At 34.8% G+C, this 24452-nt stretch overlaps 1 protein-coding gene across 13 annotated transcripts in view; it reads left to right on the top strand.

Annotated features, from left to right (window-relative positions):
• Positions 1 to 24452, top strand: part of Robo2 (roundabout guidance receptor 2) — a 1496637-nt gene that overhangs the window by 1440677 nt on the left and 31508 nt on the right. For 7 of the 13 annotated variants that reach the window (XM_029544834.1, XM_029544835.1, XM_029544830.1 and 4 more), the window contains exons 18-22: positions 622 to 804; positions 8665 to 8707; positions 10107 to 10234; positions 15256 to 15537; positions 20958 to 21111. In XM_029544834.1, coding sequence (XP_029400694.1) covers positions 622 to 804; positions 8665 to 8707; positions 10107 to 10234; positions 15256 to 15537; positions 20958 to 21111 — 790 coding nt within the window. Of the gene's footprint in view, positions 1 to 621; positions 805 to 8664; positions 8708 to 10106; positions 10235 to 15255; positions 15538 to 15946; positions 16073 to 20957; positions 21112 to 24452 lie in introns of all 13 variants that reach the window. The other 6 variants (XM_029544828.1, XM_029544827.1, XM_029544826.1 and 3 more) reach the window with 1 other exon arrangement.

Below are 24452 nucleotides of genomic sequence, written 5' to 3'. Positions count from 1 at the left end.
ACTGGAAAGACTCTCAAAGTAACTCTATATGCTGAATGTGACTCAGCTGTGCTCCTCTTACCCTAGGTAGATCACAGTGAGTTCTCATTCTAGCAAAATACCTCAAGTTCTGCAATTTTGAGGCTTGGGTCATACTTTGATTTGTAAATCTCCCATGCGTGGGAAGTTGTAGAGTGAATGGCTTCACTTGCCATTTACCAGCAATACTCCCATTTTATAACTAAGCTCAATTAAGACAACCCAAGATAGCTAAAGGCTTGACACCTGTCTCTGAGAGAAGGAAGACTCCCTTTCAAAACTGATTTAAAAACAAATGCATTTTACAGTAATAATAGAGAATGTTCTCAAAAGGAAAGAAAAAAGAAAGAATGAAAGAATGAAAGAAAGGAAGGCAGGAAGGAAGGAAGAAAGGAAGGAAGGAAGAACCTTCTAATGGCGTTCACATAATTCAGTAGTTCTTTTTAAACTTAAAAGTGTTCTTCTCAGTAATTCTGACAACCTCTGCATAAAACAGATACCAGCTAAGCTTTAAAAGGACATGTCTGTGCCTTTGGTAGAACGTGTTTGTATTCCTGCTATTATTTGCCTTAATGTTTACTGACACCATTGTTCCTTCCGTAGGGGGACGTAATGAAGTTGTCATTACTGAAAACAATAACAGCATCACTGAGCAAATCACTGATGTCGTGAAGCAACCGGCATTTATAGCTGGCATTGGTGGTGCCTGCTGGGTAATTTTGATGGGTTTTAGCATCTGGTTGTATTGGAGAAGAAAGAAGAGAAAGGGACTCAGCAATTATGCTGGTAAGAGACTATTTTCAGCTATAAAACCTCTTATCTTTTGGAATGTAATGCGATGAGAGGAAGAAATGGAATGGAATAACAAATGGATGATTTGGGCTTGTTATAAAAAAAAAAAAAAAAAAAAAACCCGCTCTGTAAAATGCAATTATAGGCAGCACGCCGCAGTGCATTGCTCTTGACCATACAGTTTTATGACCATAGGCAATCTTTCTGCTTGTATCGCCAGCGAAGCACAGCTAGAGTAGACACAGATAAAATGCTCAACTGTTTCCTAGTTCTTCAAAACCACACACAGAGATCTTGCATGCTATAAAGACATCTTCTGAGACATGTATTTAGACAAGAGAGTGATTAAAATTCTCAGAGAAGGAGACACTTGAAAATCAGCTTTCAGTGTGCCACAATGCAGATTACACTGGGAAATGTCCCAGATGGAAATAAGACAAACAAGCAAAAAAAAAAAAAAATCTCACCAGAATTAATAAAACTGATGAGGCGTAAATGAAGTGATTCACTGCTCTCTTTCATTGGTATCTAATTCAGGTTGGGCAAGCAGGGTTTTCAAACAGAAGGAAGCAAAAAGGAACAGGAAAGGAAGCAGAAATTGCTGCAGGAGAAATGAAAGGAAGGAGACCCTAGATGATCTGAGGCATCTCCAAAAATACTTTCCTTCTTGTGCAATGCCACAAAGCTTCAAGGATGTTGGATGTTGCACATTGAAACATCTACAAATGAGAGAGAAAGATAGATAGATGGGTTGGGTCCTGGTACAGAAAGAGAGGGAGGGAGTTTAGAAGTGGGGGAGATAGAAACACAGAAAGTACTGTCAGTGGCTAAAAGGATGAGTTAATATTGAAGCTATACTCTACTACAATTTAGATAGCAGTTAGTTTTAATTCCCATAGCATCAGTCAAAGGATAGTAACTCCCAGTTACACATAATCTGTAGAATTTCTCTGGAGAAGTTTTAATTTTATCCTGTGAACCTGGAATATTTTGAGACATTAGGTTTACTATTCTAACACATGATAAATTCTCTGTTGAAATTGCTAGAAATAGACAATTGAATACAATGTCCTAACAGGAAAATATGGGGGAAAAAACACTCATTGGGTTGTCTTGCTTGTTATGCTACAACATGAAATATAGTGACTTAAATACAACATGGTTCTTATTTGTCTATAGCATATGAAAACACTATGTATTAGTCACTCATCGGGCCTTGAAAAAGCATATCATAGCCATTGACTAAAAATTTCCCATTATCACTTCGCAGCTGTCAAAGCTGCTTGCTTCCTTATTCTTTGTCACCTAAGTGTTCAATCACTGCGCCAATTAGAGATCTCTCCCTGAAAGGGGCAGTCAGTAACAAGTAGGGGGGGCAAAGACTTACTCTTCAATAGCATTTCAATGCCTGTTTTAGAGCCCAGCCCTTTCCTTCATGCCTCCAGATATTGTCTATCACCCCATCTGTTTCATCGGACACTAAGCAATGGGTCTTTCTGAGATATGTTCATATCAATCACACAAAACATAAGGTAGACCTGATTTTTCACTCAAGGACAGTTTGAGGCTTCTTCCTTCAATGGACTTAGTGATAATAGTAGCAGATTGAGTGTGCAAGTCACCGTAATGAAAAGTCTTAATGTATTCACTTGCGGAACGGTGCCTTTGAACTATCCTTCTTCAGTTGCTCACTCCCAATTAGTACAATAGCTCTCATGGCATGCAGTTTCCACTTTCAGGACAATTACATCAGACAGACATCTCTTCCTGTCTCTCACAGCAGTCCTTTGCAAAACCTATGCACTTAACTTGAAAATATCTGTTAGTCTTTGAGCTTGACAAGAGTTGTCCATTTTGTACTGTCATGACTCATTGTGATTGATGTCCGGGAGCTTGCAGAAGGACTGCTAACTCAGAATGTGCTTTGCCCTTCAGATATTTGGAAGAAGGCCAAGCTGAGAGAAGCCTTTCAAAAACTTTAATACTTAATTGATAGATGACTGACTCTGAGGATAGATGACTGTTATCCTTGTCATTTGCCTTCTAACAATTGCTGCTCTCTCATAGATGGGAAGAAAATGAAAATTTACCAAATCCCTGGAAACTAGCGTTTTTCCATTTGGCTTGTGATAGTGTCTGCATATTTTCTTTTCTAGTATCAGATCTTCTAAGTTTTTGGATTTTTTTTATACTTTTGTCTTTACTGACTCCAGACAATTTGGGATTTTAAATAGGAGTGGAGAGTTATGCACATACTCTCAACAGTTTATAGCTATGTCTTCCATGAATGAGTGGTTGATCCATTTTGAAAGCACTGAATAGTGATGAATTAATGTTTTGAACAGGTCTCATAATAACTCTAGAGTAAATGCGCAGTGTTAGTCTTTTTTATACTTCTTTTTTATGAAAAATTCTCTTGGAAATTCACTATTTTACCATTATGAATACATGGTCAGATAAAACTAGAGCAATGTAATTTCATTATCGGGATGATATTTCTGAACTTTCAACTGTATCATCAATACATGGTACTGTTGCTATAATCTCCCAGCTTTAGGTTTGTGTAATCTCTAATAATTCACTTATGATGGGAGACATAAGTTTCAACAAATGAAGTCAATTCAAAGGCATATTTAGATCATTATATAACATAATTATGTTTTTTATTTGAATTAAAATATAGTTAATAGTTTGACATAATCTCTTTCTTAGGCATCATAGACATGAAGCTAAATGGATAAGAAACAGGTCTGTAGACTGTTTAAGGCATCACTTTTCCCTACACCTTTGTCCTGAGTCTATTCTTTTTTCTTTTTCTCTTTTCTTTTTCTTTTGGATAAGTTCTTTATTTACATTTAAAATGTTATCCCCCTTTCCCAGGTCCCGCCTCCCAGAAACCCCCTATCCTATTTCCTCTCTCCTTACTTCTATGAGGGTGTTCAAACACTTACCCACCCACTCCTGCCTCCTCCCTCTCCCATTCCCCTACACTGGGACACCAAGCCTTCACAGGACCAAGGGCCTCTCCTCCCATTGTTGCCTGACAAGGCCATCCTCTGCTAAGTATGAGACTGGAGCCATAGCCTCTAGAGAAAGAGTAGGAAATAATTACTGGAGGCACAGAAATAGCTTGCAGTGTGAGACACAAAGTCTGGCAGGATGCCATCCACACACAGTATATAGGCAAAACCCTCACTGTATCTCATTACATCTTCTCAAAAACTTGGTTTATTATTTTTATTATTGTTCTTGTTATTATTGTTATAAAAGTAGCACTAATGAAATTTGAAAGGAGAAAAAAACAAACAAATGCAAAATTCTGTTAGTGTTGATAACTTTCTTTAGGTACCAGTGAATTTATCTTATTTACTAGAATGGGCTAGTGGACTAAACCTTTATCTCAGAAGCAAATACCAATAATAAATACAAACTAATACATTCAAATCATCTTCAAGGAGAATCTGGTCTAAGCATGTTGCTGCTGTGCACAGTAGAGGATTTTCAGGGCAAGACTGAACATCATTTTTTGGTCTTTCTTCCTTCCAGTTATTGTCTTCTCATACTTAAACACTCAAATACAAATGCACAGCACCAGTTTGCTCATGGATTTACATGAAATATAAGTCTACACATGAAAATTGTTGTTCAATAGGTCATTGCATCTCATTTTATATGTGCAGTAGCTTTTCATGTCTCTAGAGCAGGTAGTCACATTTATGTCCATTTTCACAGAGGAAGGCAATCTCCTGGTCCCTGAGTCAGAGGATCCTGATTACGGGAAGAATTCACAACTTCAGATGCTAGGAAGTGAAAGAGATTTGAAGAGAGATTTATAAAGAAAATATTAAATGAGCTTTTAATACAAAGTGGACAATACAAACACAATTATAATAGTTTTTATAGCCAAAGTAGTGAGCACTTAAATTTTGAAAAGTAAATTTAAATATATTATATATTATATTTACATGTATTACTCTGCTTACTGATGGAAGAAAAACCAGTGCTCTTAACCACTGAGCAATCTTTCCAGCCCCAACTTTTCTTTAAATTTATAATTATTAGAGTAATCAATTTTTAATGAAAGATAGCCTCTGTGCACTTTTAAAGAGGTATGTTATATTTTGTGAATATTATTTATAAGGTCCATATTTATGAAAGCTTCATACACATCAACAATTGACATGATTGAGGACATAACAGTAAATACTCTATGCATGGATTTTAGAACTGTTGGTAAAATAGAAATTATTTGACAGACCTATGCAAAGGCAGCTCAATGTCTTGATGGAGTTTTTAAGAGTCTGATTACTAGGCTTGGTTAATGCTTATTAAAAAGGATTAATACATTCGTATCATCATGAAGGGGAAGAAGGCTTGGCTACAGCATTAAAGTTTCAATTTGGAGGAGGAAAATGTGACCCAGTAGAGATAGGCTCTCTAGAAGCTTCTTTGCTTGAAAATGTCAATTTACTTCACAGTTACATTTCCTTCCTCATCCCCCAGTTCTAGCAGGCGTGGCAGGAGGATTCATTCTGCCTTGTGACATTAGAAGTATAGAATTTCTCTACATATGACACAGACGTGGAAAATCTCTTTTCCTCCTGACTTTTACATTAAAAAAAAAAAAAGTTGGAATATTTAATGCAATTTTAAAATATTTTAGATGTTCATGTCTGAAGTTCCTCTCGGTTGCTTCCTGGAAGTTTCTATGTTGAGATGCTAGCAGAAACTCCTGATTCTCAGTCAAGGTCCTTTCAAATTTATCTCTGATAAACACAAAGTGACTGGTCCATGCTTAAAGAAACAGTGGCTCGGAGTTTGCCAGGAACCCTCCTTGCCGATCCAGGCTCGTTCCACAACATAGCAAACATTTCTTTGAAATGAGAACTGCCTCAAAGCAGCTCTCTATTTTCTATGGCATAATTTTTCTTTTATTCTCTCTGCATGATTTCTCAAAAAATGCTACTGAAAGATCATATACAATTTCCACTGTAAAGATTCTCATTTGTTCATAATTTGTCATTTGCTTTTATTCTGTTGTTGGATTTGTTCTATTCGCAAATTGGAGCACCTGGTCAGAAAGAAAGAAATTGTCCACTTTCCACCCTCATTTTTAAAAAAATCCGCTAAGGATAAATACCTAATACCATCACTCTGGAGGAAGAGGCAGGCTGATGTTGGAGCAGGGACCAGACTGTTCTACAGACAGTTCTATACAATGTGGAAGCTAACCAGGGTTACATAAGGATACCCACTCCCTCAAAAAGCAAATAGTTAATGCTAGTGTGATAACAGAGGTGTGTATGTGTGTGTGTGTGTGTGTGTGTGTGTGTGTGACAGAAAGATACAAAATAGAAGTCTCATGTCTACCAAATTGTGTAGCGTCATTTTAAGTTACATAAATAATTACAAAATGTCCTAAAATGTTTTTTTGTAATTTTTATACAAAAATAGAGGTGAATGTCTTCATTGAATCTTTGGCAGCCTGCTATGTCTAGAGTCATTTTAATAAGATTTTGAATGATGATTGAGATACAAAGAGAAAATGAATTTGTTTGAACATAGAGTATGAATCACTTTAAAAACAAAATCCTTCATACTTATGTTTAGTTCCCAAGTAGTAAAAATAAAGCATATTAGCATTCAATAACTGAATATTAACTATAAAGAATGCTGTCTTTCTGTTTAGGTTTTGGATATTAAATCATAATTATTCGTATTTTATGGAAAATTTATAATTGACTAATTTTAGTGTCTTTGGTCTATTTATCCCTTTTTATTGTATATTTATTTCTCTCATTTTCACAAAGTTTGGATGGGAAGGAAGAACCTCTTCATTAAGCACAACTATGTATCTTCTGGTATATCCTTTAAGCAGCACTTATCATGATTTTCAGAAGTGCAGTTCACCAGACACTGCCTTCTGGCATACTCACAATGATACAGCATCATCTTACCTCCACTTTAACCCTTAGTACTCTGTTGTAAACTACATAGCTAGTAAGACACATGATATGAGGGGCTGGCAGTGAGCTGTACTGAGCTGCAGTTTGTGTCAGTGCATGTGTGTGTTCACATAGGTATGTGTGTGCTGCTTAGGTGTTTAGCTAATATATGCACTATCACTGCTTAATAAATTTATGTTAACATTTAATTATCAAATGGGCACAATATGGTAGAGTTGCACTGCTGATAGCAAATCTTAAGCCCCTAAGTGGAGTGATAATCAGTATCATTTTCTTAGAAGAACTGTCTGTAAGTAGTTATAGACAGATGTAATTGTCTCATAGCACATTTGAGAGCCTTCTTAAAAATCTTAAATGGCAGTATATGTGGGGACCCTACAAGACATTTTTGGAGCCACATGTCCATCTTTAAGTATGATAGACCCTTGGAATTAAGGTATTATTTCCCAAAGATGGCATTGTAGCAAATATTATCGACTTGATGACCATCCAGAAAAGTATTGCTGCGCAATACTAGGACTTTGAAAAAAATTCAAGAGTGTCTGACATCCTATCTGAAGCTCGAGCAAATGATGAGTAATAGAAAACTTTCAAATTATAAACTGTCTGTACATTGTGAAAACATATCCTATTTAAAATGAGCAAATTCTCTAAACAATAAATTATTTTCACATTTGTCACCAAACAAATCATAGACCATGTCATTGGAATCCTCTGAAGACCAGACTATGTGTTCCCTCTTCTCCCATCATTCCGTGATCACTTTAGCTGATCTGTAAAGATTTGGGTCCAAATTGCAAGATCCTAACAACTCTTCCTTCTAGAGACTTTCAAATAGCAAATATGTTTTACATAAAAAAAAATCTAGTTTGATAATTTAGTGACAAAACTTGTTACAAATAAACTTGAAACTCCATGTCCAGGTAACTCCACTGTGCTTGCCTATTCGCTCTTGTTACAGGAAGAGTAGATGTCATTGAGTACACTCAGCCTTAGGTGCTTCTAGCTGCTTCAGGGAATATGATATCCCTTAAGTAGCAATCACAGTGAAGCTCAGATACGTCTAACCTAAAAGATTGTGTAAAGGGGATTATGGGGCTGAACTGATATTAGAATCCTTTGGTCAGTGCTTTGTGCTGCTTTCATGTTCCTGGCTTGTGAAGTGGTAACCATTAATTGGAAGGAAAAAGAATCATGACAATAGTGACAATGATTCTCCTAGATGTTCCTTGGTACTTTGATTTTTAATAATCTACTTAGCATCATAAAAAAAAACTCAAGATATTAACACATAACTGGAACTCGTTCAGTATCAACTATTCACAAACTACATTGTCATGAGAATACTCTTCTATATTAATAACACTTTATGTCTACTGTAATTAGAGCCATTCAATACATAATGCTTGTAGGTATGCCTAAAATTATCTGTGATGGGGTGATATGTGTAATCAATAGTTTTTGTATTTTTATTGGAACTATATTTACCAAGTAGAACAATGCTAGTTCTCTTCAAGGTATAATTTTGTACTGTTCCTTCAAATAAGATATCTTCTTGTTATCAATAAATTCTTAAATTCTACAGTAATGGTATAACACCCTTCTAGTAAGACTGCATATACACCACTTCTTACAGTTTTCACATCTAAATATAAATTGCTGCTCTGGCTGTTCATTTTGTTTAAAGAAACTTGAAAAAGTCTATTAAATCAGGAGCAAGTGATGACTTTGTCCTGAGCCAAGCCATGGCTTGCTGTTACCTATATAATTCCATTAATTATACTGTGTTGTAAATCCCAGTCTTCATCTCTAAACTGAGGCCCAATAGGTAGCTGTTATTTGTGGTGATTAATACTAACTACGTGTATATGTCTTTCTTTTATTATAGTAACATTTCAAAGAGGAGATGGAGGACTAATGAGCAACGGGAGGTATGCTAAGGAGTTTCTTTTTATTATTATTTTTAATCAGTACTGGGGAAATTCTGTAGTGAGAAGCTATTATTGTAATAAACGATCACTTATAAGTCTGAGAATTCTAGGAGGAATTAAATGGCTTACCACAAGGTTTAATGGTCTATCTGTTGTGCACTTTAGAGGAATCAAGTCCAGATGTTTCATATCTCCCAGATGCCCCTGAAGAAATTAGTAGTAAATATCACAAGGAATGTGTTCATTTGTTAGCAGGATGTTTATTGCATTAATTAGACATTAGCAAATGAAGTTGCTGTTGTTTAAGACTCCTTATTGGCTCTCACTAAATTGCTGTGAGTGAACAATTACACATAATCGATCACAAAGTAAATGATTCATGGATGATGAATAGGCTGTAGATTGATAGAACTGGATTCCACAACTTCGGATACTCAATTGAAATTGATAAAAGTTGATAACAAACACATATATCCTCATCTATTTTCCCTTTGCCAATATGGAGATTGTAATTAGGCTCTGGTAATAACTTCCAATCTCCCATTTAATCAATATTTTAGCAAAAAGAGATTAAGTCTAATGAGAGCTAGCGGATATAGCAAGAAGCAATTGAATCTTCTTATTGCTGTTTCCATAGAAACACATGTTTCTCTTAGGGATTATACCAGAAGGGGTCTATCAAAAAAGTACAACAATTATAGATGATCTGTTTCTTTGTAAATATGCTAATATTCTGGAAAGGAATCAGAATCCCATCTCTACGTTAAATAATAAAACTCCTCATTAAATGTGATAGGAAAGAAGTTTTCTTCATAGACCATGCTAACATGTTCAGTCTCATAACTGGATCTTTTACTGCCTTAAAAAAAAAATCCTTAACAAGCCTTTTTATTTTTCAGTGAGGGAAATATGGAAATGTGCTATGGGTAGAAAAGTATAAGAAATGTTCATTAATTTTCCTCAATCTATCCACCTCCAATCTAATATGAGGGTTCTGAGTAAGGAAGACAGTCTAGCGAAAACAGAGTCAGTTCTCTGGGAATGGCAGGTATGGACGTACTACTCAGAAGAACTGGTCCCTCAAGATGCCATCTTACCAGAAAATCTGGTCTCAAGATTCTACTCTACTTCCTATTCGCCACCAATTCCAGGATGGACAATTGATTAACTTTTTATGTGGGCAGAGTCTCAGGCAAAGCCTCTTTAGTTCCACTGACAGAGAAGATCTATGTATAGCTTTAATGAACTACTAAAGTTATTTAGTTCTTAAGAGCACTTGCAATTTAATTTGAAGTCAATTAAAATCTTATATCTCCTTACCCTTTTTAGCCTGTAAGGATGATGTCAAAAATCTCTCACGGAGCCACACAAGCTAATCTTCATTTCATTTCTGTTTCAGCCGTCCAGGTCTTCTAAATGCTGGCGATCCCAATTACCCATGGCTTGCTGATTCGTGGCCAGCCACGAGTTTGCCAGTGAACAATAGCAATAGTGGCCCAAATGAAATTGGAAATTTTGGGCGTGGAGGTAAGTTGTGTACTTCAAAATAATATTGTATGTCATCTGGATGTCTACTTTAAGTTTGGTGTTCTGGAATCTTTATTTCATTTTATTCCTCTTCTAAACATTACTATCACATTTTTGTTTTGTTTGTAGGTCAACAAATATACAATCACATACATACAAGGGAAAGCTAGAAGGAAGTTTGCAGATCTCAGTTCTCTTCTCCAACTTTGTGGGCCCCAGGGAGCAAAAGGAAATTTAAATTTACCTGTGGGACTGGGTGTGTGGCTTAGTGTCAAAGAGGATGTAATCATCAGAAAACCAAAGCATGGTTACCAGTGTCATATTAATCAGCTTTAAATGACTCCAACTCCAGGGGATCCAGCATCCTTTCCTGGACCTACACCTGCACTCACAGATGCTTACACACACACACACACACACACACACACACACACACANACACACACACACACACCTGTGCGTGCGCACACATGCACATAATTATATAATTAAAATTTATTTTAAGGAGTATCTTCTTTTGTAATTAAGGCAATAAAGATATATAGCCACAGTAATATAATTTGCTAGCTACTTAAGTAGACAACTTGTCTACTTGGCTGTATATTAATTTAAGTAAAATTAACGTCTTAAGGAAATCATTAATAACTGAGAAGAACAATCTTGTCCAAGTCCTCACTTTTCAAATATTAACACATCATCACTAAAACTAGAAATTAGGAATTTCAGTGTTTTTCTACATGTTTGGCTTACTTAATCTTAGACAGTATGCTTTATCAAGTACCTCTTCATGGAGAATATAAGTTTAATTTGATTTCTGCCACATATTATACCTATGAAGAATAGATAGCTAAGTGAATAAGACTTATTCAGAACAAGACTTCTGAAGCTCTGTGGTTAATGAGTGATATTGCAAATGAAAGGGGTGATCACACAGAGGAGCTGCTGATACTTCCTGCTATATGGAGTTGCTAATAAGTTTCCATACTACTATTATCTCTATGGGTTTAATTTTACTGTAAAAATGTTCTAACGCAAACAGCTGTTACTTTCCCCAAAATATGTTTTCTTCGAATAAAGGTATATAAAATAACTACAAGGAAAATTGAATGGATGAGTATCAAGATCTAGACATTTGCTCCATCTCTGTTTAGTGAGATCAATATAGGAAGGATGTGGGATAAAGCATAAAATGTGATCAGCATGATAATAGGCACCAGCAGGTTACAATTGACAATGGAAAGGAAGCTAAGAAGCTGTATGATTGACTGGTCAGCTTTGAACTCTATGTAAGCTACATGGGAAATATCTGTACCTAAACACATCCAAATATCTTCTCCCCACTATGTCCTCTCTGCTGTTCCACAAAAAACTATTGTTGTAAAAATTATTCAGTTTCCAAGACCCATCCAAGAATAGCTCCCTTTTTTGCTTGTGTTTGTATCCAAGCACCGCAACATTCTATGTTCAATAAATACACACATAAAGAATATTCTGAGTTTGTTAGGTAAGCTACATTAACTTTTAGATATCTTATTCCAATTTAACCAAAGTGTAAACGTGCAGATTTGTGAATTTTTTTTTCTTATGACCATCTCAGTTTTGAGACGAGAAATGTATCAGAAGTACACATTGAGGTGAAAAAAAAAAGTTGGTAGTTTTTTCTGTATTCTTTTCAGGGTGTTAGTCTTTTTAAGTATTTACAATGTATGTAGGAAAACCAACATATGCTATTTTTCATGCTTAATAATTGGTCTCTTACAAAGTTATAAAAATAGATTATAATATTTGTAGTTTTAGTGTTAAGAAAATCAAATTTGTTCAAAATAATAAGTTTATATGTGGATGGTGAAAAAAGGTAAGATCTAATTATAAAGCCTTGAATGTTTTATCTACTTGTTGTGGATAGCCTTAGAGCTAATTATATTTGATGCTAATTCCATTCTCCTGTGAATAGATGCAAACAAGGAAAGAGTCAGCACTCAGGTGATTTCATGTAAACATGCTTCCCACCTTAATTTGTAAAATAAAGGAGAGCTGATCTGATGAATGGGCAGATAAAAAGGGAAGGTGGAGCAGAAGGTAGGAGAGAGAAGAAGAAAAAATTGGAAGAAGAAGACAGAGAGGAGGAAGAAGAAAAGCAGAGCAGAAGCACATGGCCTGGAGAAACTCCAAGTTCTAAGGGGTCTCATAGACGTGGAAGATGGTAGTGTAGCAGTAGATCTGCCCAATCTAGGCACACAGCATGTATTCATATTAATTGTGTTGTGTTTTCATTGCTGGGGCATATTTTGGAGGAGATATACCACAACATCTACACTATGCCATTTTCTCCAAGTTGACTATGACATGGGATATATGTCAATATAATCATAGGCATATACAAGAATTACAAGAGACACTAACATTTCTCCTTAATATTGGGATTCTAATACATATTTAAATATAAAGGAGAGGATAATTCAAATAATAGACTATCCTGCTAGCAAATATTTCTGTCTTTTATGTAGACAAAATTGCAAGTTTCCTTGACCATTTTATTAACAAGTGTTTTCTTACTTCCCAGCCCTGGATGGGACATGATGGATACAAAGTCATAAAATCCAAGGGAATATTTCTACAAGTAACTAAAGACTCAGTGAAGAACGGATTTGTTCACACAAATGACGAGACAAAAATCTGTATAAATTTATAAATAAAAGTACAACCAAGATTTTCTATGTTGCATTATAAATGCAAACTGCAGGGCAAACGTTCTTTAATTCACAGACTTCAAAACACTATATCAACAAGAGCCTTGCAGAACAAGGCACTAAGGAGGAGTTCTTGGAAACTGGGAGAAATCAAAAAATGGCAAGTGCTAAGTCACTATAGTGATGTCCATCCAGATGCAGCCCATTAGCAGAATGACTGGCATACAGTTGCAAACCATCTGATAGCATTAGACTCACTTCCACATACAAATATTCATGAGTAATATTCTAATACTTTAAAATTAGGGTATAATTCTACTTATTATTAAAAATATGATTGTGATCAAATAATATTTGAAGAGAGGATGCAGCTCCAAAAAAAGTCGGTATAGATGCACTTTCACTTGTAGGTTGACTATAATTTAACCTATCAGAGAGAGAGAGGTCCTATGTTCAAGTCGATGTGGTTACAGAGTAATGTTACATACAGTTATGTTTGTTAATAGTTGTTTCCTTTTTTTAATCATCTGGACACCAAACAATGTTTCAAGAGTCTACAAATAAACTGTCCTATAATCTAAGTCTAAAACTTTAGAGATGTTTAAGTTTAAGATATTGGAGACTTGGCACATGTGCATGAGACAGTCTACAACTGAGGCTCATAAATGGATGGCAGTATTGAGAAAGCAGAAAAACAAGTCTGAAAATTCATTGGTCCAAATATTTCCACTAATATTACCAATCATAAAGATTTCTAAGAGTAAAAGTATGGAAATATTAATTAGTTTATAGCTAAAAACTAGAAGGATAAGAAAGTGTACAATTCTAAAATCTGAAAAATAAAGTTTACTTGCTTATAAAATGCAGTGAAATGTTATAATGTTGGCTATAATTAATGAACACATTGGTCTTCATTTAAGATCTTTACTTTGGTAAAGTAAATTCACTTCACTGTAAACATATTGGAGTTCTAATCTCAGAACCTTTCTAAACTCAAGGTTTTTTGCGTCAAAATAGATTGTAATTTTTCTGTTATGAAGAAAAATTCTCTAACTATAGTAAGTTACAAAAGCAAAAATAATCATATATGAATCTTTATTTCATGTACCATTGAGAATCATCAAGTCTGACTTTTTGTTTTGCTTTGTTTTTTGTTTTTGTTTTTGTTTTTGTTTTCCGAGACAGGGTTTCTCTGTATAGCCCTGGCTGTCCTGGAACTCACTTTGTAGACCAGGCTGGCCTCGAACTCAGAAATCCGCCTGCCTCTGCCTCCCCCGCCCAGCCTAAGTCTGACTTTTAAGACGTGAAATTTTTTGTAGAATGAACAAACGAGTTGGTGTGAGGTCATCAAGTTAGAGTGTAAGGTTTGTAGACTGTGTGTTATCAGGGGACATTATAATCAGATTGATATTAATTCTAAACAACTAAAACCAGTGTTAGCCAATTCAGCAATTCTCTAATTTTTTGAAAGAAGAAAACAAACTCAGGAGAGAAGTGGCAGATCTGAATTATAAACCATCATATAAAGATAGTCCACACCCCCAAGTGAAAAATGAGCTGATTGATATTGTTATCTCTAAAGTTTAATTTTACTTTTGTTGTTGTACAATGTAAAAGTATAATTATCTGACTCTCAGGGCTAGTAGCAGACATTAAACTCTCTGATCACCAAGATTACTCTTTTTTTTTTTTTCCCTTAAAGTTATGTTCTCTGTATTGTGAAAAAGAACTTAGTCCTGAAATTTTTCCTCTGTTGTTCACGAAAAAAGAAGTTCATTTTCTATTAGTTATTCTCCATTTTCAACACTGTGAAATCAAGCAAGATAAATTGCAAGTTAAAACTTCAGGAGAGATGCTATTGCATAGTGAAGAAAGTGTAATTTTGGACCATTTTTATTGTAACTGTACCATGGTTGTGTTTTGTGCCTTTTGCACTTACGTGGAAAGAAAGGTTTCCATCGATAATTTGTAGATTTCCTTTTAGCAAACCTTCTGTAAAATGCTAGCTGTTTCTTTGCTTTTAAAACCAAGTTAGTAACCAAGAATGTTTTTCAGTTGTGAAACATCTCAGATTTTCAATTCATCCTAAGAGAAAATCAGAAAGGGACATAGTAAGCAGTGAGACATGAAGGACGTGTGTCGAGCCTGCCTGTCACTGGGGTTGATGGTCTGACAATGGTTGTATATCATCTCCCCTTCATTGGCTCATGAAGCCCATCTCTGCTGCAATGCAGACGGGCAGCGTGACACATTTATTTTTCATCTTCAGTCCTGATAGTTTTGGGTTCCTGTGCATCATTAAATAGTTCCATTTCCCTATGTTCCTCGCAGATGTGCTGCCTCCAGTTCCAGGCCAAGGGGATAAAACAGCGACCATGCTCTCAGATGGAGCCATTTATAGTAGTATTGACTTCACTACCAAAACCACTTACAACAGTTCCAGCCAAATAACACAGGCCACCCCATATGCCACTACCCAGATCCTGCATTCCAACAGCATCCACGAACTGGCAGTTGATCTTCCTGATCCACAGTGGAAAAGTTCCGTTCAACAAAAGACAGACCTCATGGGATTTGGTTATTCCCTACCTGATCAGAACAAGGGGAACAATGGTGAGTCACTCCTCGTGTCTTGAGAAATTATCTTTCACTTCATTTATGCATGAGATAGAAATTTGTATTTATCGCTTAGTGTTCAGCTTAGTGATCCATTACAAGGCTTACTACATAAAGTAAAATAATGGCATGTATGTATCCAACACCTTTAAGTGATCACTCCCACTGACCCCACCACTGCTGAATCCACCATCACACACCAACACCGATGGTTTCATTCTTTTAGCATTTTTTTTTTCAATATAACTAGCAATCCATCTCTACTTCCATTAGGAAAGGACAGATCAAACATTCTTCTGCTGTCCCACAACATCTGCTTCTGAGTTGCTAACTGCATGTTCTGCATGGGCTTGTGCTGTGAACTAATCACATGATGCCACTATGACCTCTGCCCTTTAACCCTTAGCCTTACTTTACATCCCTGACTACCGATTGGCTGAGGGATTGTCTAATAGAATGCCACACAACCAGTCACAGGATTTCAGCACCACCAGCTCTCACAACAGCTCAGAAAGGAGTGGCAGTCTCTCAGGTTGGTTTGATCACAGTAAGGAGAAATATTTGTTTGTCAAGAGCATATGACCTGTGTTCCTAGCTAGCATTGAAGAAATATTGAATCACAACCCAGTACCACGCATTTATCTATCAAATGGCAGTCTTTGATCGAAGTGAAGTTATACTTCGGTTGGGGGGAGGCGGAGGAGGGAGAATATTGCTATCACTCTTTTGCTAACTATACAGGGATAACATGAAAAAAAAAATAAACTGAACTTCCTCAAGACCACTCAATGAAGAACAGACACATTTTGTATGACATGAGCCCTATTTATAAGTCAAGGCAACTTTGTAATATAAAGATCATACAGGTATTTACTTCTAGATCACTGATTTTAGAAAATACATGATAGAAATGACAATATTTTAGAGCATTATTATACTAATGTTTGGACAATGCAAATGTCACAGTTTTGTTTAGTTTTTTTCTAAAGTATCACATGAGAGGCTTATTTTCTTTCAAGCCACATGATACAGTGATAAGTATCAACAATAAATATGGATAATTATTAACATTAATCTAAAAGCCATACATATAATATTTTATGTGTCTGTGTAATTTTATATTGTAAATTTCAACATGTGCTTGAAAGAATTGAGCTGATCTAACTATGCTGCAGGCATAATGAGAGAACACAGCTATATATGTAATTTGTTAGAGTGAATGCATATCTATCCTAATATGCACCATTGACAATGTTCTACCATGACTAATCTTGCCTCGAACATGAAAGCATTTGTGGTAGACACACTTTCACTTGCCAGTATATTCACACCTTATGACTATCGGTATAAGCTGTCCATTTCTAATTGATCATGTCACACAACTTGCTTTCTCTTCAGATGAGTGATATACCATCTATACAGATTCTTTTTTAAAAAAGTATAAGTAGTAAAAGACTACATTGTTATTGATTGGTAGAGGTTTTAAGACCACAAAGAGTTAACTTTCAACACTACCAGGATTACATTTACTAAATTACATTTCCTCAGGAGATAGAATCCTCTTAGCCTCAAATGTTAATGCCCTCTTTTCCCTCCAAAATGAGGCATTGCTCTTTTTGCTTATTGGTAGGATTAGATACATTATAGAATACAAAAAAATTTAAACATCTGTTATGAATTTAAAGGGGCTGAGTAATATAGGAGAACTTTAGCAATGACCTTATATGTCATTTGTGCTGTCATTTGTGTATAATTACTCCCACAATTGTTCTGTATAATTAAAAAGTAATTTTCCTGAAGCTTCCCTTTTACTTCATTAAATATATGTAACTATCAAAAGAGGTATATAAAGAAGGCTGCATACCATAAGCCATGGAGTCTATAGATATGCAAGCCAGCAAACACATGGTATAGATCAATTGTCACCAGGTTTTAAACGTTATTTTTTAACAATTCTAAGCAGAACATGATCACAGCAGTGCTTCTTGAGCCTAGTAATATCCTAGGTGACATTTATGTATAGATCTAGGAGTTATAATAAATACTTTATCTACACTTGAATGCAAAATTACTTATAGAATTTTTAGGAGCTAAGATTTAAATGACTATCCCCTTTTTAATATACTGTTCAGTTTAAACCACAATGGAGTTTACTGTGTCTGTTTTATTTCATAAGGAGGTAAGATTAAACTACTGTATGGCTAGCATTGAGTATCATATTTTAGCATTTGTAAATTATCTGTGTACATTGATAATATGGTTTTAAACTCAGATTAAAAAAAACTTTTATTTCTGACTTATTTGAGTTAATACATTTCATTCTTTAAAATATATTANAGTATATTCCTTTTAGAAGTTCTAAAACCTCAGTTACAAGTCAGTTTATTAAAAATAAAAACATATTTTTAAAATATCACTAAAATAATAATCACACATATATATTATATACACATGAAAATTACTGAATCTTCTTTTAATGTACCAACTTTTGAAATAGGTATACATTCGATGTAATATATTATAATTATACATACAATATATTTTTTGGTAGTTATGAGATCAAAATCATGACCTCATACACGGTTGGCAATTGTTCGACTATTCACAGCCCCTACCTCATGCATTTAATTTTAAAATAAATTGTTTTTATAGTTTTTAATAGTATTCATTTGTTAGCTATAAAACAACTAAATACTTACATTTTGACTTGATGATGCGTCAAATATTTTGTCAAAGCATCAGAGACATTGTGTAGGAAACTCCCATTTAGAATGGTTGAACTTTAAATTGCAGATTGCAGCAGTAACTGGTAGTTCCTTTCACCAAAGATTCAGATCTCAGAAATAGAATTTAACTACTAGATCGAGTCAAAAATTCCCTCTAAGAATCCACTGTTTCCAAACCACATTTTAAAGCCTGTTGTTTCCTATAGTGGGTGGAGAATTGCTTTCTTGAATTTTAATAAGAATTTCAGCATGGACTTACAAAAGGCCTGAAGGACAGTTGCATTAGTTGTAGTGTGGGACACTGCACAACAGCTGGCTCTTGGCAAGCTGCTGCCTGGTGAATGCAGATTTCTCTCTGATGATGGGATGTGAGCGTTGACTCTGGAGCATCTGAGGAGAACAGTAGTATCTCACCGTTATCATGAACACATAAAAGTCTTCCAGACTTTCATCACTCAGCTCTCTTGGTGTCCATTCAAAAAGGCTGTGGGGATTGATGAACACGGTCCAAAGGGCAAAGCACAGGTTGTGGGATGGCAAGGAAAGCTGGATTGCTCAAGCTATTCCTTTCGAAATATTAAATTTCAATTCTTTTTTTTTTTTTTTTTGCAAAAACGATGTAGTACTTGGTCTTTGTTGATGATGCGGGAGGCTTAAACATTCAAAGAATCGTTTCAGAAAGAAACAATACAGATCTATTCAGCAGTAAATGTTTTGCTTTATTTAGAAATGTAGACTGTTTACCACATACTCACTGAAAAGTTGGAGGAGAGAGGACTGTTTAAGTGGGTAAAAGTTGGATTTTTTTTTCTATATGAGAGAAGAGTTGGAAGAGAACAGTGATGACTGGCTTTCCATACTTAATATTTTACATGCAATTGTAATCCCAAAGATAGCTCAGGGAAATAGGAATATCTATTGTCTTTGTATGAAAATTAAGAGACAATTACTGACTGACCTATGAAGTAATAAATTAGCCCTCAAGTCCAGAAATCAAGCTCTGACCTAATCAAGCTTAGGGTAGAAGGTGACTGCTCTGTTTCTATCAAGAAACTAAAAGAGAAAGTAGAAATACTATGTACTGTGATGTGCTAATGGATTTGAGTGTGAATACGCATAGCATATAGAATGTACATACTCTTCAGTAGTGTGAATGTCTAGTATAACAGTGTGATCTGTTGCTGGGCTTCAATATATTATTATTATTCTATATAATTTATTTTGCTAACTCAGATGAGTAATAGATAGGGAAAGAAATAGATGGGTTTCTCGTGAAATCTGCATGACTAGATCGCCTCATTTCTTACACTCAAAACTTTGTCCTTAATAAAGATGAAATGCAAAGGGTCTATTCCTTGATAGAAAAAAAAGGTAACCACAGGGAAAGAGAGCAGTCACCTTTTACACTAAGTTTGTGTGGGTAAGAGTTTGTTTTCTGGACCTGAGGGCTAATTTATTACTTCATAGGTCAGTAAGTAGTTGTCATCTTAATTACCATACACAGACAATAGGCATTCCTATTTCTCTGAGTTATCTTTAGGATTAAAATTGCATGTAGAATATTAAGTATGGAAAGTCAGTCATCACTGTCCTCTTCCAACTCTTCTCTCCAAAAAAATTGAAATAAAATAGAAACTAAACAAATAGAAATTGAAAAAAATAGAAATTTTTGTAACCTGCTTAGGTACCCTTAAATATCTTTTGCTTCTTGTTCAAGGAATATTCATCTTTATATCTACATTGTCCCCCGCCTTGTTAATGAAGTTTTATTTACTTAATTTTAGAAGGATAAGATGTATAATAGTTCAGATGATATCGTGGTTCCACAGTTTACTAAGTTCCATGAGTTTCCATGTAACCTCAGATATGATTCATACACTGCTGGCTTCTTTTCTGCTCCTGTCAATGCATGAATTCATTAGTATTATACATAGTACCAAGCCTAATTACTCTATTTCCAAGAAATTTCCTTTGTTTTGGAATTTATGAAATGCTAAATTTAAAATGGCTGAGAACTCCTAACATGATATATATAATTAACGGTGCTACTCATTAGACAAAAAGTCTAGGAAATGTTATCTTGATGAAACATACACAGATACTTTCTAGCCTACAGTTGATTGATGGGTTTTTGTTGTTGTTGTTTTGTTTTGTTTTGTTTTGTTTTTTTCCCATGACTTTGGAAAGAAGAACGTTACTCCTCTGGATTAATTAGATTGAATAAATTCTAATGGAACGATTTAGCCTGTATCCTTAGACACTGTGTTCTCCACTGAGAGAGATTATGTAAAAGAGCATTATAATTGCAGTAAAATCTGACATTTAAAAGAATTTGCTGCGGACCATTATTTTGTCGAACAATGGAAACATGGAAGCAGCAGACGTGAATAAATCAATAAATGTGCTCTTGAGTCAGCAGCCATGTTTTGTGGCTTACTCGGGTCTGTGGAGAATGCACTGGGAGAGATGCAAGGCCACTGGTGGAATTCCTGAAAAAGGAAACAATGTTTTTTTTTTTTTTTTTTTTTTTTTTTTTTTTCAGAGAGTGTGATTTCCTTGTTTATAGCTTTTAGCACATCTGACATACTGATCCTGGTGTTTTGAAAACATTGGTACATTCTGATATACTTTGATATACTCTGTTTCTTTGGATAGGCAACCTCTCTGAATACATGTGTTGGTTATTTTTAGGTGGGAAAGGTGGAAAAAAGAAGAAAACTAAAAATTCTTCAAAAGCGCAGAAAAACAACGGATCCACTTGGGCTAATGTCCCTCTACCTCCTCCGCCTGTCCAGCCTCTTCCTGGTACAGAGCTGGGCCACTATGCTGCGGAACAAGAAAATGGGTAGGAATATAGTGTATCCTCACAAGATGGCCAAGCTGGCACTTCTGCTTCTGTTCCTTCTTTCCATGCACTGAGCTACCCTTGAACTGACTCCCCTCCCTCCATGTTCACTGCATTGTCTTTACTGTTTGCACTCTCTCTATTTTTAGGTGATAAACATAAAACAGCCCATATTGAGGAGTGTGAATCCTTGGCCCTCAAGTGCTTTAGATTGTCTGCAATCACGATAATCAGCCTCCATTTATAATATTGCTTGTTAGTTTGAAAGCAAGTCCCCACAGCTCTGTGAACTAAAGAGGCACTCCTGAGAAGGGCTGAAAGGGAATTAAAATAACCCCCTTCATCATCCCTTGCAGCTTCCTAATGACTTGATGTCTGGCCATAGCAGGGCGCCACCAGTCGAGCATCACCACAATGGGATAATTGTGGGGACCTGACCAGTGGGTAGAACTTTAATCATCAGTTCTGATGAGAATGTAGGAACACGAACAATAAGAGATTCAAAGCAATGCACACTCTGTAACAAAACCTTTTTAAGTTAGACAATTTTTTCTGATGGCCCTTAAATGGGATGTTTCTCTATTCTTTACCAAATATCTCACAAGAGTTAGTTTCCTGTTAGCTTGAGTGGTGATTGATTTAAAACACAAAGACATGGATAATGCTTTATATTGCCAAAAAGTCAAATAAAACATTTTATCTAAATTAATATTTCTAAGAGCTGTGTCATGCTTTCCATTTGCAAATCAGTATTTATTTTGACTAGAATAGTATACAGCCCAAGAATACAGAATATATTGAGATTTTTCTCTTTCCAAATTTTGTTTTACACAGAATTATATACCTATTAAACATAATTTAATTACACAGTGACATTATGGTTTATATTTGTTAAAATTATATAATATTTATTTTCACATAAAATTTTCATATTTTTTCAATGTTTATCAGTGCTGTCTTTGAACACTTCACAATGTCTTTTCTAACTCTAACTTTCTATTTTGTAAAATAATCTTCATTCATCTACTTTTTCTCCTGTGAATGGACACATATCTCAACATGTATTCTATAAATATGCATTATATATATAATATTTTGATATTATATATAAAGTATATTGTATAGATATATATGTATATGTATAGACTAAATATTTAGTCTACTAATATACCAATACACACATATCTTTTCTCCATCTTTCTATCTTTCCAGTGGACTTCATTTGTATCCATGGGAAATAATCCTTATATAAAAAAGTGACTATATAACTTATCAAAATGTTCTCATTTGAAATTAGCAATTAAGAGGCCACCTTTTATTCTATTAACTTAAAAATTAAATTGTGAGCCAGGCAGTGGTGGCACATGCCTTTAATCCTGGCACTTGGGAGGCAGAGGTGGGCGGATTTCTGAGTTCGAGGCCAGCCTGGTCTACAGAGTGAGCTCCAGGACAGACAGGGCTACACAGAGAAACCCTGTCTCAAAAAAAAAAAAAAAAAAAAAGAAAAGAAAAAAGAAAGATAGAAAAGAACAACAAGAAGAAGAAAATTAAAATTAAATTGTGAATATGATATTAATTCATATTAGTGATATAAATATGTCAGTATTTCATGAAAAACAAGAGCTATATGTTTTATCCAAAGGGTTCTTACAGGATTATTACTTCACAGTTTGCATCTTAAGGTTATAGTTATAAAAATTGGGAAATGGAATTTGGGACTAGCAGGGAAAAAGAAAAGGGTGTTAATGCCTTGTAAAAATAACATCTAGAAAATTTTAGATTATTTAGAATTATTTCTCTTTTGTTTTTCCCAACAAGTCTTCTTGAAACACATATGATGATTACACATTGAAATAAAATTAATCTAAATGAATTTAAAACTTACCATGTGATCTTGTTAAACAGTGGAAAAATAGGAAAGAATTCATTGTATGATGAGACAGTTAATATTTGTATAGTTTTATGTACACAAACTAGTTTTATAATATTGATATGTAATATTAACTAATGTATATAGTGATTACATTACTAATGTATACTCAAATGCATGATATTATTTTTCATTTTTGAAATAGTCATTTACTATTACAAATAGCTAAAAGGAGTGTTCTGACTGTATACATGAAAAAGGGTATAAAAAGAGAATATGCTATCTATTTTAGTTCTTATTTCCTTCTGAGTTTTTATTTGCCTTAAGTGCTGAGAATTTGAATGTGGGGGAAAGAAGTATTTTTGCCCTCGGCACTAACAGTAAGAACAGAATTCCAAGGTCATTCTCAGCTCCATAACTCTTTACATAATATGATACTGGCCTGGAATATAGAAGAACCCTGGTTTTGTTTTTTTGTTTTTGGATTTGTTTTTTGTTTTTTATTTTTTCTTAATTTTGCATTGTCATTTGAAACAGACCATAATAAAGAATTTTGTCAACCAATAAAAAGAAAATGCATCCTAAATGCCTGGCCCAGTTGTAGGAATAAGAAGTAGCAAACAGAAAAAAAAAAAAAATGCGTTCATAACAGAAATCTAATACATCAACTCAAACGAAACAACTATGGTCCTAGACATTTCCTACCTCCAAGTACACATGAAGGTGCTTTCCTCTCTTCTTCTCCCTCTCTCTTTCTATTTTCATCTATCTATCTATCTATCTATCTATCTATCCATCCATCTATCTATCTCAAGAAAAAGAGACAAAAACATTGTTTTGCATAACAAACCAAAAATGAACAATGCATATCAAATAATAATAGTTGAATCAGTAAACCAGGAAAAGGCTTATAACAGGTGAATCGTGATTCATTTTTTCATGAGTGATACTACCCAAAATTGATTGGCTGTCAGAATCTATTTGTTGGACCCCAACAAAGGTAGATCAACTAAGAAGGAGCGTTGAGGTTAATTGTGAACCCTTGTATACCATAGAAAGTGTCAGCTCTTTTACTATTGATGATAGACTAAATAAGAACCTCGGTTCACGTGAATAATGTTTCGACCTTTGCAGCAAAATGACTGAGAGAAAAATGAAAAAAAAAGGCTGAAAACAAGGTAATGGGAGTGGGCATGAAGTCGAGCAGAGACATAGTTGGGAATAACAAAAATATTGAACATATTGTTTTTGAGTTTCTAATTGCAATTTTCAGTATTGCTTCTTAGGAGTATAGACGTGACTTTTCACTCTAATCCTTCCATGAGCCAGTTTCCCCCTTCACAGTCCAAAAATACCAAAATGTTTTTCAATCATTGTTCAAATGAAATGATATCTGAATGTTAATTCAATCATATAGCCATGGTGCAAATGTTTCCCCTTCTTCATATGCTTCTTTGGTTTGAAAAAGGCA

The sequence above is a fragment of the Mus pahari genome, chromosome 12, assembly GCF_900095145.1.
Source record: "Mus pahari chromosome 12, PAHARI_EIJ_v1.1, whole genome shotgun sequence".
Taxonomy (NCBI): domain Eukaryota; kingdom Metazoa; phylum Chordata; class Mammalia; order Rodentia; family Muridae; genus Mus; species Mus pahari.
Note: the sequence above shows the minus strand (reverse complement) of the source record. Positions and strands in the feature narration are given on the sequence as shown.